This window comes from Cygnus olor, unplaced genomic scaffold, assembly GCF_009769625.2.
Source record: "Cygnus olor isolate bCygOlo1 unplaced genomic scaffold, bCygOlo1.pri.v2 S98, whole genome shotgun sequence".
Classification (NCBI taxonomy): Eukaryota; Metazoa; Chordata; class Aves; order Anseriformes; family Anatidae; genus Cygnus; species Cygnus olor.
Genome location: NW_024429094.1, coordinates 1 through 11684, shown reverse-complemented (window position 1 = coordinate 11684; position 11684 = coordinate 1). Strand labels below are relative to the sequence as shown.

The 11684-nt window shown below is 60.2% G+C and overlaps 1 protein-coding gene across 3 annotated transcripts; it reads right to left on the bottom strand.

The window, feature by feature from the left end:
- Nucleotides 1–161: 161 nt before the first annotated feature.
- On the bottom strand, nucleotides 162–10063 carry LOC121063180 (RAC-beta serine/threonine-protein kinase). Of its 3 annotated transcripts, none has more exons than XM_040543537.1 (14): nucleotides 9820–10063; nucleotides 6778–6885; nucleotides 5837–5965; nucleotides 4441–4552; nucleotides 4185–4338; nucleotides 3877–4008; nucleotides 3503–3568; nucleotides 3035–3103; nucleotides 2489–2611; nucleotides 1992–2120; nucleotides 1672–1886; nucleotides 1502–1589; nucleotides 1303–1405; nucleotides 162–1140 (listed from the first exon to the last, which is right to left on the bottom strand). In XM_040543537.1, the coding sequence occupies exons 2-14, from the start codon at nucleotides 6821–6823 to the stop codon at nucleotides 1061–1063; spliced, it is 1446 nt and encodes a 481-aa protein (XP_040399471.1). In that variant the 5' UTR covers nucleotides 6824–6885; nucleotides 9820–10063; the 3' UTR covers nucleotides 162–1060. The 3 variants fall into 3 exon arrangements, with proteins under 3 accessions (XP_040399471.1, XP_040399472.1, XP_040399473.1); XM_040543538.1 differs by lacking the exon at nucleotides 9820–10063 and adding an exon at nucleotides 7487–8147; XM_040543539.1 differs by lacking the exon at nucleotides 9820–10063 and adding an exon at nucleotides 7006–7371.
- Nucleotides 10064–11684: the final 1621 nt, after the last annotated feature.

The following is an 11684-nucleotide window of genomic DNA, read 5'->3' as shown; positions in this document are numbered from 1 at the left end:
ATCCCCATCCCTGTCCCTTGTCCCAGTCTCCCAGCCCCATCCCTTGTCCCTGTCCCTTATCCCGGTCCATCCCCCCTCCCCCCCCCCGTCCCAACGCCGCACCAGACCCCGTGGGGGGGTGTCCCCAAGGGCGCAGGAAAGACCCAAAACCCCCCCCGAAAAAAACCAACAAAAAAACCAACGTTTTATTGCTTGTACCGTACAAATCCGAGGGCGGGCGAAAGCAGCCGCCGGCCGCCGCGACACCAGGACCCCCCCCCCCCCGCCCCCATGTCCCCCCCCGGGGGTCCTGTGCCCCCCCCCCCCGGGGGGTCCTGTGCCGCTATTTTTCTTTATTTGGTGGTTTTTAAGTTAATTCGACTCCAAATTTTGGGCAGGAAGAGGGAGGGGGGAAAAAAAGGGGGGGGGGGGGGACACGCGCCCCCACCTCGTCACCGGCCCGGCGGTGACGGCGGCGCGACCCCGAGGACCCCCCCCCCCCGTCCCCCCCCAACCCCCCCTACCCGGGGCGCGCGGTGCCACCGGCTCCATCGCCGGCAACGGAGCCCACCGGGAGGGGGGGCGGGGGGGGGGGACACGGAGGTGACAAGGGCCCCGGCCCCCCTGCCCCAGCGGGGTGACAGCATCCCGGCTTTAAGGCATCGAAGAAAAAGGAAAAATATATATATATATATATTTATATTGCTTTTGGGGCAGAATCCCCCGCCCCGGCGATTTTGGGAGCTGGAGCCCGCACCTCCTTACTGGGAACACTGGGGGGTACTGGGGGAGGGGGGGGGAAAGAGGGGAGAAAGGCCCTGAAGGGCCACGGGGGGGGGCGTTTAAAAAAGCTGCGAGCACTTCTAGGAGTTTTAAAAAATATATATATAATAAAACAATAAAATAAAATAAAAAGCAGTCCTACGCTCGGGGGAGGGAGGAGCAGCTCGGTGCCGGCCGCGGAGCGAGGCTGCGGCCGCTGCGGCCTCCCGCGGCCCCCCCAAGCGTGGGGCAGAGCCCCCCCCGGGGGTGGGGCAGAGCCCCCCCGGGTCCCCTGGTGGGAGGAATCGCCCGGCGCTCGTCACTCCCGGATGCTGGCGGAGTAGGAGAACTGGGGGAAGTGCGTGCGCTGGTCGCTCTCCAGGGAGCCCATGTTGTCGTCTGCCGAGAAAAAAAAATAAAGGGGCGGGGGGGGGGGACACACGACAGGAGGATTGGCACGGCTGGGGGGGGGCGTAGAGGGGGCCCCCCGCCCCCGTCCCGCGCCTCGGGGGATTTTTGGAGGGGTGGCAGGGGTGGGAAAAGGAAGCGGGGAGCGCTCACAGCGGTCCGGCGGCGTGATGGTGATGGACTGGGCGGTGAACTCGTCGTCGAAGTAGCGCGTGTCGATCTCGGACGTCACTTGGGGCTTGAAGGGGGGCACGAGCTGGAGGAGAAAAGGAAGGGGGGGGGGCGGCGGCGTGGGCGAACGGGGACCCCGGGGCGCTGCCCCCCGAGCCCCCGGCGTCCCCGAGGCCGTTACCTTCTTCTGGACCACGTCCTGCCAGTTGATGGCGGCGAAGAAGCGATGCTCCATCACCTCCTTGGCGTCGCTGGGGCCTCCCCCGAGCCTGCGGGGGCGCACAGCCGTGTCCCCGGGGGCCGGCAGCACGGTGCTGAGCGCCCCCGAAGCGCGCGGCCCCGCTCCCTCACCTCTGTTTGGGGTCCTTTTTGAGCAGCCCGGCCAGCAGGGCTTTGGCCTCGGGGCTGAGCGTGCGGGGGAAGCGGATCTCCTCCATCAGGATGAGCTCGAAGAGGCGCTCGTGGTCCTGGTTGTAGAAGGGCAGGCGGCCGCACATCATCTCGTACATCACCACCCCCAGACCCCACCAGTCCACGGCGCGCCCGTAGTCGTTGTCCTCCAAAACCTGCGCCGAAAAAACAAACGGGGGGGGGGGGGGCGGGGAGGGGAGGGTTTGGGCAATTCCGGGCGCGGTCGCTGCGATTTAGGGATGGGGGGGAAGCAGAGAGACCTCCGGGGCCAGGTACTCCGGCGTGCCGCAGAAGGTTTTCATGGTGGCTCCGTCGCTGATGCCCTCCTTGCAGAGCCCGAAGTCGGTGATCTTGATGTGGCCGTCTTTGTCCAGCATGAGGTTTTCCAGCTGGAAAGCGAGGCAGGAAAAAGGTTGGGGAAGCGTTTGCCAACCCCCCCCCACCCCCCCCCAAGGCTCCGCGGGATGGGTTTGAGGGCGCTCGGTCCGCCCCACAGGGATGGGGACGGGGTGGCTGCAGCTCATCCCGGCAGGTCCGAGCCCTCCCTCCTGCACCAACACGCGCGATCGCATCCCCAGCCCCCTTCGGGGGATAAAAATCTCCGTCCTCTGCGACGAACAAGGCAGAAAAAAGCAGCCCGTGGAAAACGGAGCGCGGTTTTCACCTCTGAGGACCAGGAGGACGGTGCTGGGAACCCCAAATGCGGTCCCAGGACAATTAAAACCGGGTGCTCGTGCGGGCAGAAGCGTGCTGGTACCTTGATATCCCTGTAGACCACGTCCCTGGAGTGCAGGTACTCCAGGGCAGAGACGATTTCCGCGCCGTAGAAGCGAGCCCGGTCCTCCGTGAAGACGCGCTCCCTCGAGAGGTGGAAAAACAGCTTTGGGGGGAGAAGAAGAGGGGAAAAAAAAAAAAAAAAAACAGAAAGCGGGGGCCCGTCAGCAAAATACGAAAGCAGCAAATCCCGGGCTAATCGCTCTCAGCAGCTCCGCGCGGGCAGCTGATGCGGTCACGCGTGCCCTAAGCTCCTCGCTTCCCACCACCCAAAATATTCCCAGCTCCTCGCCGCCGGGGAGAGCAAAATGCCCGGCTTTGAACACGAGAGGTGCATGAGCACGGGGCCGTTCCCCCCCACGCCCCCCCCCCGGTTTTGCCAAAACAAGGGGTTAAGAGGTGGAGAAATAACCCTGGGAGCGACAGCAGGGCGTGAAGCAGCGCTGGAAGGAGCTGAGAGGATTGATTTGGGGGAGAACTGCCCCAAAATCCCAGCGCGGCGCCCGGCGCTCGCCGCGTTCGCCCGCACCTCGCCGCCGTTGGCGTACTCCATGACGAAGCAGAGCCGGTCGTTGGTCTGGAAGGCGTACTTCAGCGCCTGCGAGAGGGGAAAAAAGGGTAAAAAGAAGGGTCTGAGGAGCAAAAGGGCTGCATGGAGGAGGAGGAGGCCAAAGGGAGGCGTCGGTGGCTCTGGCTTTGCCCCGAGGATGCGGTGTTGGGCCCGGGACCCGGCTCGAGGAGCTTTGGTCTGATAAATATCCGCGTGTCCTCGGTCGCGGCAGGACCACGGCGAAGCCAGCGCAGGATCCACGCCCCTGCTGCTCCCCCGAGGGCTTTTGGACGGCGGGCTTGGTAGAAAAGAGGGGCTCCCCCGAAAAATTAACGCGTTCTGGGACGCTTCCTGCGCCCCAGAGGGATCCCGCCCCGAAAACGTTCGCGCCGGGAGCCGAGCCGGGCTGCGGTTAAGAGGTGTGAGGTGGCTGAGGGAGGTACTCACGGTCAGGAAGGGGTGCCTGGTGTTCTGCAGCACCCGGCTCTCCGTTACGGTGTGCGCCACTTCATCCTGCGTGGGGGAAGAGGGGGAGGAGAAAGGGGAGCGTTGCTCAGCGCCGGGTCGAGCTCTGCGAGCCCCTCATTTTCGGGAGAAGGGGGATTCCGCGCTGCTGAACCCAAAAACCAGCGCTGGGAGCACCCAAGAAGCTTTGTTTTTCGCTCCAGGGGCTGGGAACGCCACCGCACGTAACCAGAAGGCGACGCCCCCGTGGGAGCGTGCCGCCCCGTGCCCCGTTTTCATCCCCGAAGTGTTTTGGGTGCTCCCCGAGGCTGCGAGATCAGCTGGGGGAGGAGGCTGCCCCAGCAGCTCGCCCCTACCTTGGCGATGATGACCTCCTTCCGCAGGATCTTCATGGCGTAGTAGCGGCCGGTGGCCTTCTCCCGCACCAGGATGACTTTGCCAAAGGTGCCTTTGCCCAGGAGCTTCAGGTAATCGAAATCGTTCATGGTCTGGGGGTTTGGAAAGAGAAACACGAGGCGGGGGGGGCTGCGGCGAGGGCGAGCAGGATCCAGAAAGCGCCCAATAATTCGAGTTTTTCCCCCGTCCCGTTATCCCCGTCGGGAGCAACGCCACGGGAGCTGCAGCAGCGGGCTCGGAGCCGCGCCGCGGTGCCGAGCCGCCTTACCGCCTTGGCACGGGTTTTGCTGACGGCCACCTCCATCTCCTCAGCCCCGGTGCTGTCGTTGGGAGAGCCGCACTTGTAGTCCATGGCGTCCACCTCCGGCTCCTGGTTCTTCAGGCTGTTGGCCACCGTCTGGATGGCTCGCATCCACTCCTCGCTGCGGGGGGGGAAGGGGATTCGGTGAGGGAGGGGATTCGCTTCGCTCGGGGGCGGCGAGGTTTTGGGGGCGGCGAGGTTTTGGGGGAGGCCCCGTGCCTACCGCTCCTCGGGGGAATCCACGTGGAAGGTCCTCTCGATGACCGTCGTCCACTGCAGGCAGCGGATGACGAAGGTGTTGGGTCGGGGCCGCTCGGTTTTCATCAGCTGGCACTCTGGGGAAGGGGGAAAAAAGGGAGGAAAGGGGCAAAAAGGGAGGGGGGAAGGGGCCAAAAGAAAGGAAGGAAAGGGAGGGAAGGAAGGGGCAAAAGGGAGGGGGAAAGGGGCCAAAAGGAAGGGGGGGCGGAAGGGGCAAAAAAGGAAAGGGAGGAGGGGGAAAGGGGCCAAAAAGGAAAGGGAGGGGGAAAGGGGCCAAAAGGAAAGGGAGGGGGAAAGGGACCGAAAAGGAAAGGGAGGGGGAAAGGGGCCAAAAGGAAAGGGAGGGGGAAAGGGGCCAAAAGGAAAGCGAGGGGGAAAGGGGCCAAAAAGGAAAGGGAGGGGGAAAGGGGCCAAAAAGGAAAGGGAGGGGGAAAGGGGCCAAAAAGGAAAGGGAGGGGGAAAGGGGCCAAAAAGGAAAGGGAGGGGGAAAGGGGCCAAAAGGAAAGGGAGGGGGAAAGGGGCCAAAAGGAAAGGGAGGGGGAAAGGGACCGAAAAGGAAAGGGAGGGGGAAAGGGGCCAAAAGGAAGGGAGGGGGAAAGGGGCCAAAAAGGAAAGGGAGGGGGAAAGGGGCCAAAAGGAAAGGGAGGGGGAAAGGGGCCAAAAGGAAAGGGAGGGGGAAAGGGGCCAAAAAGGAAAGGGAGGGGGAAAGGGGCCAAAAAGGAAAGGGAGGGGGAAAGGGGCCAAAAAGGAAAGGGAGGGGGAAAGGGCCAAAAAGGAAAGGGGGGGGAAAGGGGCCAAAAAGGAAAGGGAGGGGGAAAGGGGCATAAAAAGGAAGGGAGGGGGAAAGGGGCCAAAAAGGAAAGGGAGGGGGAAAGGGGCCAAAAAGGAAAGCGAGGGGGAAAGGGGCCAAAAAGGAAAGCGAGGGGGAAAGGGGCCAAAAAGGAAAGCGAGGGGGAAAGGGGCCAAAAGGAAAGCGAGGGGGAAAGGGGCCAAAAAGGAAAGCGAGGGGGAAAGGGGCCAAAAAGGAAAGCGAGGGGGAAAGGGGCCAAAAAGGAAAGCGAGGGGGAAAGGGGCCAAAAAGGAAAGGGAGGGGGAAAGGGGCCAAAAGGAAAGGGAGGGGGAAAGGGGCCAAAAAGGAAAGGGAGGGGGAAAGGGGCCAAAAGGAAAGGGAGGGGGAAAGGGGCCAAAAAAAGGAAGGAAAGGGAGGGAAGGAAGGGGCAAAAAGGGAGGAGGGGAAAGGGGCCAAAAAAGGAAAAGGAGGGGGAAAGGGGCAAAAAGGAAAGGGAAAGGGGCAAAAAGGCAGGGGAAGGTTTGGGACCCGGCACCCCGACGCCTTCCCCGCGCCGCCCGCGCCCACCTACCCGCCACCGAGAAGTTGTTGAGGGGCGGCAAGCTGTGGTCGGAGGTCTCGGGGCGCTCCTTGTAGCCGATGAAGGAGCCATCGCTCTTCAGCAGGAAATACCGGGGGCGCCACGTTTTGATGTATTCCCCTGCGATAAAAAGGAGAGAATTGCCCAGAGAGCGGGAAAAGGAAGCAGAAAGGGGCTTGTTTCACCCAAAGCCGGGCTCCAGGTCCCTTCTGTATCCTTGCTTGGTGCTGCGCCTCCTCCTTCTTCCCCAAAAAGCTCCCAAATTACCCCAAAAACCCTCAGCAAAAGGAATTAAAATTAAAAAAAAAAAAAGAAAGGGAGATCCACCTCGGGCACCGCTAAAAATAATAATAAAAAAAAAAAAAAAACACGCAGCTGCTCCAGCGCCGAGGCTAAAAATACGCACTCGGGGCCGCGGGGCTGCAACAGAGGGTAAAAGGAGCAGCTCGGCGCTGCGCCGGGACGCTCCTCGTTAGAGGGGGGGGATTTGTCTTAATTAAACAGAGGGGGGCCCCAAATTTGTCCTGGTTAAAGAGGGGAGCCCCAGATTTGTCCTGGTTAAAGAGGGGAGCCCCAGATTTGTCTGGGTTAAAACGAGGAGCCCCAGATTTGTCCTGGTTAAAGAGAGGAGCCCCAAATTTGTCTGGGCTAAAACGAGGAGCCCCAAATTTGTCTGGGTTAAAGAGAGGAGCCCCAGATTTGTCTTGACTAAAAAGAGGAGCCCCAGATTCGTCTTGATTTAAGAGAGGAGCCCCAAATTTGCCTTGTTTAAAGAGGAGAGCCCCAAATTCGCCTTGGTTAAAACGAGGAGCCCCGGATTTGCCTCGGTGAAAGAGAGGAGCCCCGGATTTGGGGAGAGGTTTAAAAATAAATAAAAATAAATCGACGGCAACCCGAAAGCTGTTTGGGATGGCGGCGGCCCCGCTGCTCACCTCTCTTGTGCAGCCAGCCCTCCTTCACCACCGCCACCTCGCTCATGGCGCTGCCGCCGCTGGCTCTCGCCTCCTCGCTGCGGCAGGACCGGGGACGCGGCTAGCGACCTGGGGGAGAAGGAGAGGGTCAGCAGGGCTCGGCTCGAGGAGAAAAATCTCTTTTTCCGCTCTTTTTAGCCAAAAAGAGGAGCTGGAGGTCGCGTGTAAGCGGCGGTCGGCGACCCCTACCTGCCCGCGAGGCTGCCATCGCGGACGGCCGAGAGCTTTGGGGTAAGGAGCGGGGATTTGCGCGAAACAAACGGCTCGAGCAGAATTTAATCGGAGTCACCCGCTGGGATTAACCCCGGCCCCGAAAAAAGGAAAAAAAAAACGGCGCAATGGGACGATGCCGCGGCGGTTTGGAGACCTCGGAGCTCCTTTTCCTTGCTGTCGTGGTTTCCCCTGCTTCAGATCGGCCTCGAAATCCCAGTTTTATCCCCCCAAAAATGCCTCTGGCAGGGGGGGGGAGGTTTGGAAAGCGTCGCGCGGCCCCGTGAGAGAGGGACGCGCCGAGAAATCGGCGCTGGGTTTAGGGTAAAAACACCCAGAAATATTTGAAAGCAGAAAACGTTTCTTTGCAGACGAAAAACCAAAGCGCCGCGACGAGTCGGCGGCGTCCCACCGGAGCCGTCCGCACCGAAATCCTGCCGCTGGCTCCCCGAGCGCTGACCTGAAGCCGTTTCAGGCTCATTTAACCCCAAAACGATCGCGGTTTTTCCTCCGGCAGCTGAGGATAAAGCTCCAAAAACTCGAAGCCCAGAGCTCGCAGCGGTGCCCGGCGACTTCGCCGCGGGTTTCACGCGTCCGACGGTAAAGGAAGGGAAGGAAAATCGTCCGGATGAGCGCTGCGAAGAGATCGGGAGCTGCTCTCACCCCAGAAAAGGGCTAAAGTCTGCCTGGCAGGGCCCCCACTATTGATTTTCGGGTTGCGGCACAGCGGTGTTTCTTCATTCGGGTCGGATCTGGCTCGCCTCCATCGCGGGAGAGGGCAGGAAAGAAAAGCGGCGCCGCCGAAGAGAACCGCGGCACGGCTCCCCCCAAAAAAACGCCCCGGGTTCGGGCTCAGCACCAAGCCCGAGCTCCTGGGGACGCAGAAATCTGTCGGGGTGTTTAAATTGGGGAGGAAAGAGGCGATTTTGTTTCTCCTCCTGGTCGTTTGGTGTTCGGCTCGGGGCGCCTTCAGCTCCTCCTCACTGCCTCGGCTTAACGGAACAGGAGAGATGCCAAGGGGTCGCCTGGTGTCCAGCCCCCTCCTCCTGCTGCTGAAATTCGTTTCTCCTCCACAAATTGACCCAAATCGCCAGTTTTTTGGCCCACCGGGATGCTGGAGCCTGTAATAAGAGGGTTTTCCCAACAAAGGCCGTGGTTTCGTGCTTCAATTCACCGCAGATTCCCCCCGTGCCTCGCCGGGAAGGGCAGGGATCCATCCCGGGACGCGTTCCCCGGTTCAAAAGCTCCAAGGAACCGCTTTATTTCTGGGTTTTGGTTAAAATCCTGCTCCGAGTTTCCCTGCACCGTCCAAGCGATGGTTTATTGACCGTGGTTTATTCACCGCAACGAGCGCCGCCGGCTCAGACCCGCTCCCGAAGGAGGCAACGGGGACGCTCGGCGCGGGGTTGAGCAGAAATTCGGCGTCGGGCGAGCCGTTAGGGTCTCGTTTCGGCACCGCTCTGATGAGGAAAAGCCTTTAATTACCGAGGAAAAGCCGTTAATTGCTCGTGAGCGGTGCTCGAGGGGAGTCGTGGCGCAGGTGAGGCTCTGACAGGGCACGGAGCCCACATGAAGCAGAGCCCCCGAGTGAGGTGTTGTCGCCTGACAGCACTAAGGGGACACCAAAGCCACGTTGTTGGCCCAAAATGTCGCTTTTTTCACCCATTTCAAGCCCTGAGCATCCCAACCTGTTCCTGCAGCAGCATCTAAGTGCCTCCTCGAGCCCTGAGCACCACTTTTAGCTTCAGGACTCGGCTTTCCTCCACCGTTCGCCTGCGGGATCCCGATCCCTGTACGGCAAAGGGAGTTAGCGACAAACCCAACCCCAAAAAAACCCCAAATCGGGTTTTTCGCCGCTCGAAAACCAAACCCCGAGCGGTGGCACCTCACCGGGGGGGTGGGGGGGGGGCTGGCAGGGAGGCTCCCGGCCTCCGCCGCGGGCTCAGCCTCGGGGCAAGCAGAGAGAGCGTTGTGGGGGTCAGACGACATTTTGGGGTACAAACGGGGGTTTTTGGGGTTCAGCATTTTGGGGTGGGGGATTTTTTTGGGGTTGGGTCCCCAAACAGCCCCCAAAAGCCCCTCCCCCAGCGTAAAGCCCCCCCAAAGCCCCTTGGCACCACAGCAGGGCCCCCCCCAGCCCCTGCCCCCCCCATTTTTGCCTCATAACCACCCCCCAAAAAACCCCAAAACCCCCCAACCCCCCCAAAGAAAGCTGCCCCCAACTCCATGCCCCTCTAATTCCCCACACACACGCCACAACCCCTCCCCCCAACACCACAACCCCCCAAAACAACCCCCCCCTCACTGCTACCCCCCCCAGCCCTCAGGCGCACCCCAATATTCAAGAAATCCCCCCAAAACCACCTCCCACCCCCAGCCCCCCCCGCAGAGGCGAGTGGTTCGCTCCGCGCTTCGTCCCCCCCCGCTCTGAGGCGGGCGGGCGCAAGATGGAGGCGGGGGGAGGACGCGCTCCTCTCCTCCCTCCCCCATCCCTGCTGCGAATGGTACGGTCCGCAAGGCAACCAAATCAGAAAGCAGACGGGTCCAAGACGCGAGGCGGGAGACGCCGCCGCACCACCCTCTGGGGGAGCCGCGAATGGTACGGTCCGCAGGGCTGCCCCCTCAGTGAGCGGACGGGTCCACTACGCGGGGCGGGGGACGCCGCCGCGCCCCCCCTCTGGGAGCGCCGCGGATGGTACGGTCCTCACAGCGCCCAGCGGGGGGCAGGCGAGTCCATTACGCCGCGCGGGGGGGGCCGCGGAGAGCCCGGGTAACGCGGGGCCGGCTCCTCACCTGTCATGGACGCCGTAAAACCGGCCGTCGGCCGCCGCTCATCCCGGTGGCGGCGGCGGGGAGCCTCCTGTGGCGCTTTATCCGCGCGGACGGCGGCGGCGCTCCCGGAAACCCCGCCCGCCGCGGGCCCACGCACGCAGGAAGCGGAGACGGCCGGGGAGGGGAGGGGGCGAGGGGGACGGTGAAGGAAGGACCCCGCGAGCCTCCCCGCGGCGCGCACTGCGCATGCGCCGCGCCGCCGCCCCGCCCGCGCATGCGCACGACCAGGGTGCAAAGGGGAGGTGCTGCGCGGCGGGCAGTGCGCATGCGCAGCTCCCTCCCCGGGCCACCACGTCCCCCTGGCAAGGCCACGCCCTCTTCCGGGGCGCTTCATTTGCATATATTTGCATATCCCCCAACCTCACGGAGCTGTATAGGGGAAGGAAGAGGGGAGAAGGGGAAAATTTGGGGCAAAAAGCTGACCCCCCGCTGCCCTGAGGCACCCCGCGAAGCACCTTAATTTTTAATATAAAAAAACACTAAAAACGGTCAAAAATCAAAAAAACGCCTTTATTTGCACAGCTCGGGGCCGCTCCCCTCCAGAAACGCAAGGAAACCCCCAAATCTGCTGCATCCCCCACCCCCGCTGGGGGGCAGATGGTGGAAAAGGGCCAAAATCCCTTTTTCCGCCTTTTTTTTTTGGGTGCCCCCCCCCCAGCGTTAAAACCGCTGCGAGCTTCCCCTCGTGAGGGGCTGGGCATGCTGCACACCAAAAAAATGCCAAAAACGGGTGTTGTGAGACCACATCATAACCCACTCCCCCCCAAAAAAAAACACAAATAAACAAAAAAGCCCCCCAAAACACAAAAAATACCTCAAAAAACACCAAAACCCAAACTTAGAGGTGATGCAAGAAACCCACAGCAAACGCAACCAAACCGGCAAAAAAAGAGCTTCTCCCCGGGCGTGAAACGGGAAAAATAAGGAAATTTGGGAAGCAGAGCAGGAGGGATGCTTGGCGAGACCCTAAATCTCGTGGTTTCAACCCAAAGTCAATGCCCACAGAGCCACAGCTTGGGGGTTGATTTGGGGACAAATCTGGCATTTGGGCTAAGTCCCTGGTGCCCGTTTTGGGGAAAATGCACCCATTTTGGGGACGGGCTGGCAGCAAACATGATTTTAGGTGTGAAAAATCAGCGATTTTAGGGGCCTGCAAGCAGCGCGCGTGGCAACCGTGAGCCGTTTTGGGGAGATTTTGCCTTTTTTTGGGCTGCTCCAAAAAAGCATCCCGGCTTTGCGAAATCTGCTCCGGGTCTTAGATATAAGAAAGAACCTGCAGGGAAGAAAAAATAAATAAGAAAAAAAATAGCAAAAAAAAAAAAAAAGGAAAAAATAGGAAAAAAATAGAAAGGAAAAACGTTAAGTGCAGCAAGTGCAGGAAATTCTTTTTTTTTTCAAATAATTTTCCCCCCATCAATGTGGTGAGTGGGGAAGAAAGGGGGAAGCCAGGAGAAACATGGGTTTTGAACAAAATTGGAAAGATAAATCCAGATTTTGAACAACACCAGGTGAAGAAGCCCGGATTTTGAACAAAATCGGAAAGGTAAGCCTGGATTTTGAAGAAATTCATGAAGATAAGCCCAGGATTTGAATATAACCAGGAGGAGAAGCCCAGAATTTGAAGAAAACCATGAAGATAAGCCCAAAATATGAAGAAAACTGTAAAGATAAGCCTGGATTTCAAACAAAACCGTGAAAATAAACCCGGATTTCGAAAAAAACTATGAAGATAAGCCCAGAACTTGAACAAAACCATGAAAATAAACCTGGATTTCAAACAAAATTGGGATGGAAAGCCCAGATTTTGAACAAAACCGTGAAAATAA

What these genes read in the sequence shown, in the direction of transcription:
- LOC121063180 (XM_040543537.1), bottom strand. Translation starts at nt 6,823, where the DNA reads ATGAGCGAGGTGGCGGTGGTGAAGGAGGGCTGGCTGCACAAGAGAG. An exon ending in GGGCTGGCTGCACAAGAGAG is followed by an intron (nt 5,966 to 6,777) that starts GTGAGCAGCGGG and finishes TTTTTATCGCAG; the next exon opens with GGGAATACATCAAAACGTGG. An exon ending in AGTACGCCAACGGCGGCGAG is followed by an intron (nt 2,612 to 3,034) that starts GTGCGGGCGAAC and finishes CTCCCCCCAAAG; the next exon opens with CTGTTTTTCCACCTCTCGAG.